This window comes from Erinaceus europaeus, chromosome 9, assembly GCF_950295315.1.
Source record: "Erinaceus europaeus chromosome 9, mEriEur2.1, whole genome shotgun sequence".
Lineage (NCBI taxonomy): Eukaryota > Metazoa > Chordata > Mammalia > Eulipotyphla > Erinaceidae > Erinaceus > Erinaceus europaeus.
This window is the reverse complement of record NC_080170.1, coordinates 14,154,799-14,169,564: the sequence shown is the minus strand read 5'-3', so window position 1 is coordinate 14,169,564 and position 14,766 is coordinate 14,154,799. Positions and strand designations below refer to the sequence as shown.

At 42.5% G+C, this 14,766-nt stretch overlaps 1 protein-coding gene across 9 annotated transcripts in view; it reads left to right on the top strand.

Moving 5' to 3' along the window:
• The window catches only part of MAPK9 (mitogen-activated protein kinase 9), a 49,138-nt gene extending 35,148 nt beyond the window's left edge, over positions 1-13,990 (top strand). For 3 of the 9 annotated variants that reach the window (XM_060197351.1, XM_060197356.1, XM_060197349.1), the window contains 6 exons: positions 1,620-1,691; positions 5,621-5,803; positions 6,412-6,536; positions 7,787-7,850; positions 9,190-9,261; positions 10,844-13,990. In XM_060197351.1, the coding sequence (XP_060053334.1) occupies positions 1,620-1,691; positions 5,621-5,803; positions 6,412-6,536; positions 7,787-7,850; positions 9,190-9,261; positions 10,844-10,986 (659 nt within the window). In that variant the 3' untranslated portion in view covers positions 10,987-13,990. Of the gene's footprint in view, positions 1-124; positions 353-1,213; positions 1,286-1,619; positions 1,692-5,620; positions 5,804-6,411; positions 6,537-7,786; positions 7,851-9,189; positions 9,262-10,748 lie in introns of those variants that run through there. The other 6 variants (XM_060197352.1, XM_060197353.1, XM_060197350.1 and 3 more) reach the window with 6 other exon arrangements.
• The last annotated feature ends 776 nt before the right edge of the window (positions 13,991-14,766 follow it).

The following is a 14,766-nucleotide window of genomic DNA, read 5'->3' as shown; positions in this document are numbered from 1 at the left end:
TTCCTGAGAGCTATGAGAGTCAGCATGGGGACTGTGCCAGATGCAGATGCCACAGTCCCCGGATAAGGAATTCATCGTATGCATGTTTTTTTGGCTAACATCCTTCCCTTTAAAAACTCTCCAGATGTTCAAATCTGCTGATTTGAAGATCTGCAAATCCTGAGTTTGTGACTCAGTAGGAGCACCCCCACATAACCAGAGCACCCCACATAACCAGAAGCATCTGAGGCATCTCTGGGTCCCCTGCATGTATCAAACCCCAAGGGAGGTCATCATCCTAAGTTCCAGAACCAAAGATCGGCTTCACTTATTTTTAAATGGATTAATACAAGATGTTCTCTTTTGTGCAAAACTGGTGTCTGCTTTTTATGTCTTAAACATTTTTAAATCTATGTCTATTTCTTTTAATGAAATAGGTAAATATTTGTTTTTATTAATTTAAAGAAATAATTTATTTTAATGTGAGAGAGAGAGAGATCAGAGCACTGATCAGCTCTGGCATGTGGCACCACTTGGGGCTGAACCAGAGGTCTTCAAACCTCACACATGAAAATCTGGGACACTGCCATTGCCCATCTCCTGTCCCAATCAGTGGTTTTGTTTTGTTTTGTTTTGTTTTGTTTTTTGCTTGTTTTTTGTTTTGTTTTGTTTTGTTTTAAAACATCAAAATAACATACTGACTTATTCTAGCACTATTAGAGGTCTTTACTACTTAGCTTTTGACCTGTGGTACAGAGCTAGATCTCATTTACAAGTGAAAGAGACTCGTTCCAAGTTCTCTAAAGTGGGTTTTGCTTTGGGTTGACCTTCTCTGCTTTGTCACCTGTGCTGTGACTCTGAGGAACTCAGCTCTGTGGGTTCTTTCATTTTCCCCTCAGAAGTGAAGAGGCTATTAGAGCCCCAGTTCACCCCACTCCCCACCCCATCCCCATCAGCAACAGCACTAAGTTGCTGCCCACCTGGCCATCTGAGGCCTGGGGCCCAGCTGGGCCCCACAGAACACTTTAAAGGGCTGGAAGTTGGGGTACCTCTGGACAGGCCTGCCCTGGACCCCAGACAAGGAAGCCTCCCCCCCCCCCGCCAGGTCATGCTAATGAGGAGTCTTGAAACAGGTCCCTATTTCCCTGGTGCTGGGTTTGTTTTTGTTGGGGGAGGGGGCGGCTAAGGAAAAACGTGGGCTCTTGGCTGGCTTTAATCCCCTGGTGTTTGGTAGTGGACATCTGGTCTGTCGGGTGCATCATGGCAGAAATGGTCCTCCATAAAGTCCTGTTCCCAGGAAGAGACTGTATCCTTCACAGGGAGGCCCGGCACTGGGACATGGGGGCAGGGGGCCTGGAAACAGCTTTGCATGGCCAGGCACTTCCTGTCTCTGGGTTTCTGTTTGTTTTTGAAGCTGTCAGGTGTTGGAATCTTTGGCGCTAAAACCCCAGGTCGCTGCACACTGAAGGCTGAAATAGAGGTCAGCGCTCATTCGTCCTCCGTCCAAAGCCCACCCCTAGCTAGCAGCCTCTCTTTATTTTTTCCATATGTGTGTGTCTAGTGCACTGTTAGAATCCCTTCTCCTCACCTTCGTTTTGTTCATGGCACTTCATAATTTTGTCATTTCATTTTATTTTCAGTTGATATCTGGTCAGTGGGTTGCATCATGGGCGAGCTGGTGAAAGGTTGTGTGATATTCCAAGGCACTGACCGTATCCTTCCCGGGACCTTCCCGGCCATGCTTTCCCCGACTGCCTAAGGCAGCCGTGCAGAAGGAAAATAAACGGGCTGGTTCCAGAACTATGTTCTCGGGGTGGGGGTGGAGTCTTCATGACACATATTAAATTGGGATCAAAAACTAGATGTTTCACTTTGACAGGTTTTTTTCTCCCTCTTACTTGACTACTTATAATGAATATTATTGGGGCATAGAGTTAAAGTCAACCGATTATATTAGCTCTTAATTCTCCCAAAAGTAGTTTATAAAAAGACTACTACTCTGACAGATGTGTTCAGTCAGATATTTAAGTAGCTAGATAGTTTATTTCATCCAATTGACTTAGCTGGGAAAGTGGCTCTCAAATTTAGTGGTCCAGTATTCATGTGTAATGTAATGAATATGCTAGTTTTTTCTCAGTTTGTATTACAACAACTTTCCTCAGAGTAAGAACTGAAGCACTCTACATAAGTCCTAAGTGAAAAGAACCAAAATGGGCAATTTGTGAGGGAAAATACATTAGAGTTTCTTGTTTGTTGCTCTGCTAACATTTTATAGAAATTCTTAAAGGCCTAGAAGTTGACTTAGTGACATATAGGAGAAGCAAAATGAAAATTAAATGCAAAGGATTAATTTAGTCTGTTGTCAGCATAACACAGTGGCATAAAGAGGTGGTCCAGCAGCCACAATAGCTTTCTTTCCTCATAGTCTGCATATTCTTCCATCTTGAATTCTTTTTCACTCTACTATGACTCTTTAGTTACCCCTTTCTCATTTGTGTTGTAACCATTTAATATTTTTGTTAGTTCTGGCTTACATTTTTTGGTTTTTTTTTTTTTAGGAAAGCTTAAATGCTCTCTGCTGTACTGGTGATTATTTTTGAAAGACAGCAAGCCCCTGTACTGTTTAATAGCCATATGTGACCAGATCACTGATTAAGGTTCTAAATTAATTTATGTTATCTTCATCAGAGCACTGCTCAGCTCTGGCTTATGATGGTGCTAGGGATTGAGCCTGGAACCTTGGAGTCCCAAGCATGAAAGTCTTTTTGCAGAACCATTATACTATGTCCCAGACCCCAGTGAGTGTTTCATAGGTATCTTATTAAAATAGTCTTGTTGTTTTATAATTTCACGAGGGTGATTTTCTTCATAGCACAACTTGGAAATTTAAAATATTTACTTCTGTGGTTTTATTTACTATACATTCTCTACCTCTTAGATTTTAATGTGAAAATAACTCGATTTGTTTTGTTCAGATAATTTTTCCATATCAGTTTTTTATAACCTTAGATTTTGCTTGTTCTGAACTATAAATAAGGAGTTGTTTATTTTGTAGACTCAAGGAGAAAGAGTAAGTTTGGTAAATTCTAAAGTATATAAAGATAAATAATTTAGCATTCAATTTTTTTTAATTCTTATTCATTTTGTACACTTTCCCTTCTTATAAGGCTTTTCTATTTTTTTAACTATTTTATATGGTAGAACAGAGAGAAAACTTGAGGGGGGGAGAGTTAGAAAGAGATAAACACCTGCAGCACTGTTTCACCTTCATGAAGCTTTACCCCTGCAGGTGGGGACTGGGGGCTTGAACCTGGTTCCTTGTGCATGGTAATACGTGCACCACCATCCAGCTCCCACATTTTCCCTTTCTTATTAACAAATGTTTTCTTCAGACAATTTAAGAAAGAAAGAAAGGAAGAAAGAAAGAAAGAAAGAAAGAAAGAAAATGTCAGTATTTAGGTACATTATCATTATCTTTTATACAGAGACAGAGTGGCCAAGGGAGAATGGAGACCACAGTACCGAAGCTTCCTTCACTGCAGTGGGGGCTGGGCTCAAACCTGGGTCACACACATGGGAAAGCAGCGCACTATCCAAGTGAGCTATTTCATTGGCCCTGTTTTGATTCACTATTAAGCAATTTAAGATTCATACCTTTTATACTCACATTTTGCAGTGTCCGTAATTAATAGCTTTATAGATAATGGTCATGTAACGTCAGACCACACAAAGGGATTAATATCACTGGCAAATGAAATTTTGCTGATTTTTTTTTTAAGCATTAGATTAAAAATCACTAAGATAGAAAAAGGCTCAAGAAGCCTGTATAAAATTCTCAGCAACTTGCTTTAGGTATGTGACCCAGGCTAGGAAGGAGTCCTGGCCCCATGGGGCTTAAGTGAAAGAGAAATCTTTAGCTAGGCCACCCTGGGCCCAGGTTCCAAGTCTAGCATCATAGCTGTGCCTCCTCAAGGAGCCAGGGCCTTGGGTTAGATGAGGGGCGTGTGGCAGTTGCATGACAGAGGTCACACGTGCTCCCAGGTCAGCCTTACTGCTTGGGGTTGGCTTCCTTTCCCGCCTCCCCGTGGTCTCTACAAATATCCACAAATCCGGGGATATTGTTGAGAGCCCACCTTCTTACAGGCTTCCAAGACTGACCATGGAAGTGCGGGGGTGGGCCACCACCAACTTGCATGGTGCAGTTTTCATAAAGTGAACAGAAGGGACCTAAGAGAGGCTGAGGTGCTGAGAATAAGAGAGTCCAGCATGGACCACTCTCTAATGAGTTAGTTGTGCTGAAGTAAAGGAGTAAAGAATGAATGAAGTGGCAGAGCAGATACAGAAGCAAAAGAAAGTGGCTGTGAAAAGTGGCATTTTAACATGGGAAGCACAACACACAGGATTGAATGATGAGGCTACAGAGCCAGCTAGGAAAGCACTGGAGGAGCAGCAGTCAGGAGCAGGCCTGTCTTGGGGTGACACCTCAGAACAGCCTGTAGTTGGAGCAGTTTCCACAGTGACAAGTGAGCTGTGAGGGGGCAAGGCATGGGAAGGACAGGAGAGAGGCAAAGGTGTGAACTGGTTTCCTCATTTGGGCAAAACAAGTAAATAGCATGTGGACACAATTCTGATTTCTCAAAAAACTCATCAGTGATTTTAAGGTCCACAACGCACTTTCTGAGCAGGCCTAGGGAAGGCTACCCAGCTCCTTTGAGGTGCTGAGGCTTCATCTTTGTCCTTTGGAAGAAGGTGTGTCTGTCCCCTAGGTCCTCTCACAGTGATGTGATTTCATTTTCTAGGACATACACCATGTGGTCACTTTTTAAGTTGCCATTCACGTGATTCTTTCCAGCTTGCTTTCTCATTTACTGAGCTGATTGCAGTTATGCCAGTGACACCCCCCCCCCCCCGGCCTCCTCACAGAATAGGCAGAGCTGGCATTGTCCTCACTGTACTGATAACAAAGCGGAATGACCCAGAAAGAGATTGTCTAACACCCGGAGAATGTCTAAGGCTCAATGGAGTCTGAAGCCCAGGTGTCTGGAAAGGAGCTAAAACACACTCCTAGGAATCACAGTGGTGGCTCGGTAAAGCAGAAAGCTGCCCCACCTCTTGTCTGAACGCTAATATAGGACTCTGGTCCCATGAGGAAGACCGAGGTTCCCCCCTCACCCCCCCTAAGTCTGCCTCAACAGGTTCCAGAGCCCCAGCCATAAACTGAGCAGTTCAGGAGGCCTCTCTGGAGAGCTGTGAGTCTAGCATTGCTGTAATATTAAACAAAACAAAACTGACTCTATCCTGCCTGTGTCATATGTATCTAACGTCATGCTGAAGACATTCCTGTCATAGACATTCTTCAGTTACTAGATAATTTTACTATGATCTAAAATAGAAAGGCATATAGACTTCATCACCCATTTGATTTCATTTAACAATGACCGTAGTCCTACAAAAATGCAGGGAGTTTTTCAAACAGCCTAAGCCTTACTTGATTTTTTTTTCCCCAAAATGCCTTTGTTGACCCAGTGGGATGGCCTAGCAAATGGCCTATTCATAGGTGTGAATATAATCTAGGGTTTTCTCTTGAGTATGATATGAGTATTAGGCATTTCAGTTGTATTTTCCTCAAGACATTCCTTAGATATTGATCAGTGGAATAAAGTCATTGAGCAACTAGGAACACCATCTGCAGACTTCATGAAGAAACTTCAGCCAACTGTGAGGAATTATGTTGAAAACCGACCAAAATATCCTGGAATCAAATTTGAAGAACTCTTTCCAGACTGGATATTCCCATCTGAGTCTGAACGAGACAAAATAAAAAGTAAGATATCCTTTCTTCTGATCTTTTTTCCGTGATCTGGCTGAAGCTTTTGCTTTTTCACGTCTGCAACTCTATTAAAACCCATGACCATTGGGAGGCAAAAGGCTGAAAGCCTCAAACAGATTTAACTCAGAGGCTAGAGTGGAGGTATTATAGAGAAAATTTAATGGCCTGCAAGTTTTGTCTGTAGTGAAAGGGTTTCCTGAAAGATGAAATAAAAATATTCACATTCACCTGAAAGATGAAATAAAAATATTCACATTTGCCTGAAAGGCATAAATTAGAATTAAAATCATTTTACTATTTAAAAAAAATCACCTGCAGTTTCCAGCCCAGTCTGAGTCAGAGACTATGCTATATTCCAGTGAAAAAGACTCCTCCCATCCTGTGTCCATTACTAAGACACAATCACTTAGTAGAAAGCTATCCTACGGTTTTGTTAATATCTCCTTTTTTAAATTAATTAATTAATTAAAAAAAAAAAGAATGGCATTCTCAGAGCTAATAGCCTGTCTGCTCTCTGTGCTCTCACAATTGGTTCATTATTGAGTGGTTTGCATAGTAACCATCCATGTTTATTAATCTGGCATTTGCTTTTTTCATTCTAGCAAGCCAAGCCCGAGATTTGCTATCAAAAATGTTGGTGATAGATCCTGACAAGCGGATCTCTGTGGACGAAGCCCTGCGTCACCCCTACATCACCGTGTGGTACGACCCAGCAGAGGCCGAAGCGGTAAGGACAGCGTGCAGAACTCCTCTGTAGAACCAGGGCTTACATTTCTCTGCTCGTGTGCCTGGGAGCCAGAATGGCTCCTTAAAGAGAGTGAGGCCTAGATTTAAGACATCTCCTGGGCCTGGAGAGAGAGCTCAACAGGCAGAGAGCTTGCCTGGCCATGCGTACAGTCCAGGTTCCAGGCCCCGCACCACCTGAGATGGTCTGCGGCACTAGAATGTCTCTGTGTCTCTATCTGTTTCTCTACCACTCTGAATGAGTAAATCCACCCAGGAGCAGTCAAATCACACATGCACAAGATCCCAGACACACATATACACATCTTTTTTTTTTTTTTTACTTAAAAACTTTTGGAAGTCTCCTGCTTACAAAAAAAAAAAGAAAAAAAATCAAGTGACATGAGTCGCAGCCCCATTGAAGGCACTTGCCACCAGGGCTTCAGCACCTCGGAGCTTAAGCTGTGTTAGCACCATTGCCTTCATACGTAGATAGTGACACGTGATCACACTGTCACACACCATCCCCGGGGCTGTGTTTACTATGTCTCTTGTCTTGTCTACTCAGTCAGAGGCCAGGAACCTTGATGAAAGTCCCAGGCCCCTGGTAAGCAAGTTTCCTGGCTGAGTCTGGGGCTTGTGTGCATTTTCTCTCAGCAGCCCTGGTGTAAAGGAGGTAGCCACTCTGCTGGCCTGCTTGCTCTGCCAGCAGTACAGCACATTGTTATGCATCTGCCGATGGCTTTACTCACGCATTCAAACACTGTGTCATATGAAAAGAATCCATAAACATGTGGTTCTTAAAGTCAGTCTTGGGGAACAGTCCATTTATGAGTTGGGTGCTGGGTTTGGGACTTGTAAGGGGGAAGAAATGTGACCCTGAGCTGTGTAGTCTGTGCTTCGCAGCCAGCGCCAGGTCCAGAGTGGCTCTCTGGGAAGCAGCCTGTGGTTGCCTGTTTTACTAGTAGTACCTGGAGAGATGTTGGTTTAGTGGGTTTTGAGGTCAGATGATTTATTAAAGGGACCCTCCTGGAGTGGTTTTGTGGTTAATTTTTTCTTAGCCATTCTTAACCATCTTGATGCTGAAACTGATAGGCCGTGAAAACATCTTGCAGTGCAAAGTCATACATTGGACGAACATACATCATAAAATGCATCATAAAAGGATTAGAACTTTCTCAAGTGATCTTAGCTTTCTTATTGTGTCTCATCACTTTTTAAAACAGTCTGCCTTATGTTCAATCTAATTTCTAGCCACCACCTCAAATTTACGATGCCCAGCTGGAAGAAAGAGAACATACAATTGAAGAGTGGAAAGGTAAAGACAGTTCATTTTGATCCTTACAACATGTTGAGAGCCCTGTACAGAGAGGCCCTTTCGAGAGAGGTGGAGCTTGAGCCCTCCAGCCCATCTCTCCCTGCTGTCTCCACTTCCCAGGAGAAAAGGACCTAAAGATAACAGAGGCAGAGGGGACTATGTACAAACTGTGTATTATTATTTGCTTCAAAAAAGAAAAATAAGTTCTTTCCCACATGCTTACATGAATCAAATCTTGTCAGGCCACCTCAATTCACAGGGCCCTATAAAGCAACCACCCGCCCCCAGGGTCATGTGAACTTGGGCTGTATTCATAAGCCATGTGTATGTATTTTAAAGTCAGGCTTGGGAAATATCCAAACAGTTATTATCACTGTAAGAAGATTACCCAGGCTTAACAGCCCTTAATAATCTAAACCAATACAAAGGCTAAGCTACTACCCATTTTGCATTAAAGGCAGAATCATTAGCAGCCAGAAGTAAGGGGTATGCCCTGCCCACAGTCCTTCCTAGGGAGCCAGGAGTGTCTATCGCCTGTGTGTGCACATACCCCCACCCCCCAGGCCCAAGATAGGCCTGGGTTTATGCTTTCAATTGTGAATACAAAATGTTAGGAATACCTCATAGCTTCTTCAACTTACTTAGGCTCTCATTACAAATGAAAATTGTGAGGAACTTGAGGCTGAAGTTAAAAAAAAAGACCGAGATGCTTGGATTGGTTTCTGGCCAGCCTGGAGGGGCTCCTAGTCCACATATTGATGCGGTTCATTTGGAGAACCAAGTCATGGAGAGAAACCTACAGGCAGGTGTAAGAACATCTGGTACTTTGAAATGTTCTGTGAGAGCTGCTCCCCTCTTTCTTCCTCTCTCTAAAATCCCTTGTGGATTCAAAACTAACCTATATTCTGACTGCCTTAATAGTTGAATTGAAAAGAGGTGATGGGACTGGGTGGCGGTGCACCTGGTTAAGTGCACACACTACAGTGTGCAAGAACCCAGGTTCAAGCCCTTGGTCCCCACCTGCAGGAAGAAGCTTCACAAGTAGTGAAGCAGGGTTGTAGGTGTCTCTCTGTCTCTCTTCCTCTCTATCTCCCCCTTCCTCTCAATTTCTCCTTGTCTCTGCCCAATAAATAAAAAAGAACAAATAATTAAAGAAAAGAGGTAGTGGGTCAAAACATGGGTGCTTTGGTCTAGGTAGACAGTTTTACTGATCCAACTGTAGGTTATAACTAAAAATAACACATAACAGTGTCCTTGCAGTGGTCCCAACAGACTAGAAGCAGGGTTTAAAGATGCAGAGAAACTGATGAAACATTCTAACTCGAATTTCTGTTTGAAGAGCTAATTTACAAAGAAGTGATGGATTGGGAAGAAAGAAACAAGAACGGTGTTGGAAAAGATCAGCCTTCAGGTTAGTGGTTGCTTCAATGGCTTGATTGTTGAGTAGTTTCCATTCCCTTGTTCAACTCTCACTAATGGCAGCAAATGTGCTAAATGCCAGCTGGCCAGTGTGGGATTTGAAAACTCATCATGTGAAATAGTGTCCCCTGTTTGGGCTGTCCATAATGGTGGCAGCTGACATTTTACTGAAGTGCCTGGCACTGAAGTAACTGCATCATAAACCCACCTGGGTCATTTGCAACAGCTTCTGTCAGCTCCATTTAAAGATGAGGAACTTGGCCTTCAAGCCTTTTAACTGTGTGTGGTCCTCTTTGCTCTGGCCCCACCCAGTTACAAAAGAATTTTTTTTTTAATGTGAAATGTTTTTTCTTTATTTTATTTTTATTGTTGTTGTTATTGATGCTGTTGTTGTTGGATAGGACAGAGAGAAAATGGAGAGAGGAGGGGAATACAGATAGGGAAGAAGAAAGATAAACACCTGCAGACCTGCTTCACTGCTTGTAAAGCAACTCCCCTGCATGTGGGGATCCTTAACACCGGTCCTTGCACTTTGCGTCACGTGCGCTTAACCCGCTGTGCTACCACCGGACTCAAAAGAATTTTTTATGTAAATTGAGGTAAAATAAAGCTTGATTTCAATTTTCGAAAGTTGTTTTGATAATTCTCCCGCTTTCCCGCTTAACTCACCCTAGAGGTAGAAGATAGAGGAGTGTCAGCCATGTAGCATCTGTGACATAACCCTCATCTATGGGTTTGAGCTGTTTACGTAATGAAATCATTCGAGTGTTTGTTTTCTCACTCCACTCCCATGAGACACACATTTGCCACACAGATGTGCAATTTACTTCCTTTTCTGGAATTTCACATTCAGCATGACATGTGCTGAGCTTCCTGAGATTATACTTTCCCCACAAGTTCAGCTGCTTGTTGCCATCTTAGCTTGAATTTAAGACTGTAAACACTGACTTCTGAGAGCCTGGGTGTTTTGTTTTTTGTTCAAGCCAGACTAAAACATAGATTGTAGGTAATGGGATAGTATCATTTGCCTTAAAAGTGTAAAATGTCAGTTCTTAGAATTTAAGAAACAAAAAATAAAATGAACACAGCCTTTTTTTTTCTTTTGTAATCATATAGTCTTCATTTCAGAAGATGTTTTTATTGCAAGAGAATTCTTCAACACTTTTCCCCCCTTGGACTACAAACTTGTGAATATAACTAAAATGACTGAGGACAGTTTGAATTCTTTTGCAACTCTTTTGTGATATTCTTTTGTGATAGTTTTAGCATAAATCTAGCAATTTTCTTGCAACGGCTGTTTTAAAATCAGATATTTTTAAAAAGTAGTTTACAGGTGGATTTACATGAGATGTAACCACTGGGAAGAGCAGGAGGACAGTGCAGGGGGGAACATCGGACCCTTTGTGATTGAAGGGTAAAAGAAACGCTCAAGAAACATTCGGACTATACAATTGACTAACTTCTCCTTTCCACTAATAGGATAGGAAGCAGTAGAAGAACAGAGCCAGGAAATGGCCTGGCTTTGCAGCAATGCCGTGCCTCAGGTTTTATTATATTTGGTTTTCTTAGCACAGATGCAGCAGTAAGTAGCAACGCCACTCCTTCTCAGTCGTCATCTATCAATGACATTTCATCCATGTCCACTGAGCAGACGCTGGCCTCAGACACAGACAGCAGTCTGGACACCTCGACGGGACCCTTGGAAGGTTGTCGATGATAGGCAAGGAGTAGCACACTTACCGACAGTGAAAGAACTCTCGCTTCCATGGGCCCGAAATGCTTGGGAGCTGGTGGCACCAAATAGAAAAACTCCACGTTCTGCATGTAAGAAACTCGATGCCTTGTCCCTACTCAGTTCTCATAGGATTGCCTGCTTAGATTATAAAATTAAGCAGATTATGTCTGATGAAAAAAAGTGCAAGCCACACTTTTAGAGATTTTGTTCAAGGTCATTTCAGGTGAGCAATTAGAATAGATGATTTTTTTGTTTTGTTTTAAGTTGTGCGATCATAGTGGTGACAATTTCTCATCCTCAGTAACGGTTGGATTTCTATGCATGTGACCACAAATGCTTGCTGGGATGTGCCCTCTAGCACTTTGGAAAACAGTGTTTAAATGCCAAATAATCTTCCAGGTAGTGCTGCTTCTAGAATTCTCTTTTAATACTCTTCAGTAATTTGGTGTCTGTCCAGAAAAAAAAAATAATAATAAGAGATATGTGTGTATTAACTGGCCTCCACCATATTATCATATTCTTACTTTCTTCTATGGTCTGATTTACCCTATCTTTTGTATTTCAGAGGGAATATAACTAAATATTTAATAAATAAAAATATAACTTTTCTTAAATATGTCATGTTTTGGGCTGAGAATTTTCACTGCTAAAACCAAGACACTTCATTTCCTCCAAATTGTCTTAGTCTTTGATGATTGCACTTTGAGCTTTTAAGCATGATAAAATTCTCAGTTTTGCTTCGTGCTGCTTAAAACCTGTGTGCCTGTAAAGTCCTTTCTGTCCTCCCTTTTTGCTTGATCTTCTGAACTTACTAGTTTAAAATGTGACCTTGAACTTGACCTTCTTTCTTCATCACCTAACCTCCATTTCAATAATATGGTGGTATATAGATTCCCGAGTGCATTACCTGTCGTTAGAGGAGTTGCCTATAAAATGATCACCAAAGATGACTCCAGTCACCTGCTAAGTGCTCACTTTCCCCAGAAATGGACTGGGTCATGTCTCACCTTCTGTCTTTCAAGGTCAGATACTTGAGTTTATCTGCAGTGTTTCCCTTTTCCAGCCCAACATTTCCCTCGGTTTTCTTTCTCTTCTGGAAGAACCTACATAAATTTACATCTGGTCTGCTGTTGGAGGCAGACCCACTCCAGCTGCCTGCCTGCTATTGTCTGGCCTTTTGGGGAGGCATTTCCTTTTCCTAAGGGAATCCCATGAATGTTCTAGCAAGACTCTCCTGAGAGGAGATAGAGAAGAAGAAATGCCCTAAAGAATAGTGATTAACCACTGAATATTTCCTGGCTAAAACTGCTCACCTGAAATTGATGCTTTCAGACTTTCTGGTTTAGGAACTATTCCGAATTCACTAAGATACTGAGTACTGAAGTGTCTGTCACTGCAGAAATGGAGTTATGACAATTATGTTCTGGGTACCTGTGCTTATAATGCTTTTTTCCCCTGGAGCTTGTTCTGTTACAGATCCATATCCTGTGTTTTGTTGTCTTTGGATGTGATTGGGTCAACATTCTATACAATGTGTCTGAGGAGGAACTTTACTTTGATAAGAAAAATCTATTACAAATATTCTCCGAAATAACAAATTGGTCTCTGCACCAGTTGTATGGATTGGTTGGTCTTATCACTTGAAACTTGGACCCCTCAACAAAGAAAATTAACATTGAAATGATAGAGTTAGAGATTGCAAGGTTTAGACACATTCACATACAAGATGAGAATGTGAACTTGGACTGAGACAGAAACACCTAATCTGGCCTGGGGTCTTTTGGGTTGGTAGGAAGTGGGGGGGGGGGGCTGATGGTATAGTGACAAAATATGTCACTATACACATATAAACACCATAAAATGGCCTTCTCTCTAATACACATTCTGTGAAAAAAACTACGTCTCTCTTTAAAGAGGACAAAGGAGCAAGGGGAGAGTCTTGTCAAGTGTATTGTCTGCCCTAGGCTTGTGTAAGTGCAGCCCCAGTGCATGCTGGGTCTTCTGCCACTCTTTCCTCTGCTTCACAGGGGAGCCTGTGACAGTGTGGCTAGCTTTACCCCCAGACCCCCAGCACCTCCACCCCCCTGCTTCCTTCAGCTAGCAGCAAGTGCACCTGAGACAGGCCACAGGGCTGCAGACAACTGTGTGAATACCTCACCCTGCTTGAGGGTCACCCTCCTGGGTCCTGGCATGGTGCAGGGGTTGCAGACTGCTCTTGTGGGTGAGTGCTGATGTCGGACAGAGAACCCAACCATGTGCTTAACTTTCTCACCTTTTCTATGTTATTTTTGTAATTTATATTGTACACAACCCTGGAAGTACCTATTTTAGACACCTATTTTTATAATCCAGGCACTCTCCAGTGAGCCTGGACTTTGGGGCTAGGTTCGTTTTATGTTCGTTGGCTTAATTTCTCAATCACAAAAGGAAATGGCTGCCTCCCCTGTTCTGGGGGTCTCCATTGCAAGAGCAGACAGGGTCTCCCCAGGTGCGAGAACAGTCTGGAACCACAGGCTGCAGGGTGTTGAGCACCTGTGGTGTTGGAGGTGGGAGGCTTCTGCTCTCCCCTTTGGGACCTGAGACCCAGAGCCTAGTGCTAAAGCTTGAGGCCTCAGCGGGGCCCCTGACTGATGCCCAGAGCACAGAGCTGAATCGCTGATTGGGTTCTGGCCCAATCCAGACTTGATGCTATGTAAGTCCTGGTCATAATATGTGAGTTTGTCTGGTTGGTTTCTAATGTAACTCCTCTGGTCTTTCATACTGGCAGTAGATCCAGGTGTGACCTTTCAGATTGCGTATCTCAAAAGTAACATTGCCTAATGTTTTGTAATAAAAAATATATATCATGTGTGTTTCGATTGGTGAAAATAATACAGATACATTTTAAAAGAGAAGTGTATATCATGTCCAGTTCTGTGTGTTTCTAGGTGACAACTGACTGTATTTCTACATCACCATCTCTGATTACAGAATTAACTTGGTCACAGGTAGATGTTGGCGTGTTGTCATTTCGATCAATGTGAGCAAATGCTTTGCTGTTAAAAAGAAAAAAAGCCTCCATCCAGTCTCTCACTGAAAATATTCTCCAGGTTCCTGAAGCTCAGCTTTCAAGAGCATGCAAAGTAGAACATTTCTACCAAATGTGGCCAAAAGAATGCATTAACCAGGCCTCCCTGATTAAAACCACAGTGGTGCTAGAGCGCCCATGGCTTTGATCTGGGGACAAGCCACTTTCATTTTACTTCTGATGTGGGATCTATAGGGTGGCCACCGCTTAGTACTATACAAGCAGATGGGATCCCAGGTGGTCACTTTCTTTTCTCTGCTTAAAATGGTTAGAATTATTCCAGATGAGTAACTTATTTTTCAAGTCAAGTAGGAAAGGAGAATGTTTCTTTGTTACTGGCTCCACTTCTCTATCACATCCCCTTCCCAATTGCAATTTAGACTGTACTAAAATACTTCTGAGTTATTGCCTAAAATAGTACCTATAGGTGGGGGTAGGGATCCCCCCCCCCCAGATTGAGTGAGATAATAGAAACAGAGAGAAGGGGAAAAACGACAGCAGCAAAGCTTCCTTCAGTATGGTGGGGGTCAAGCTTGAACCTAAGCCACACACAGCAAAGCAGTGAACTGTTAAAGTAAGGATTTAGAATTTTAACAGGTGCGCTCTAGGCCTCATTTTATTTGTGCATTTTGATTCCACAGGTATGGAGAGGGAGACATTCAAGCTCCTTCCCACCTTACCTAGAATAGTAATTA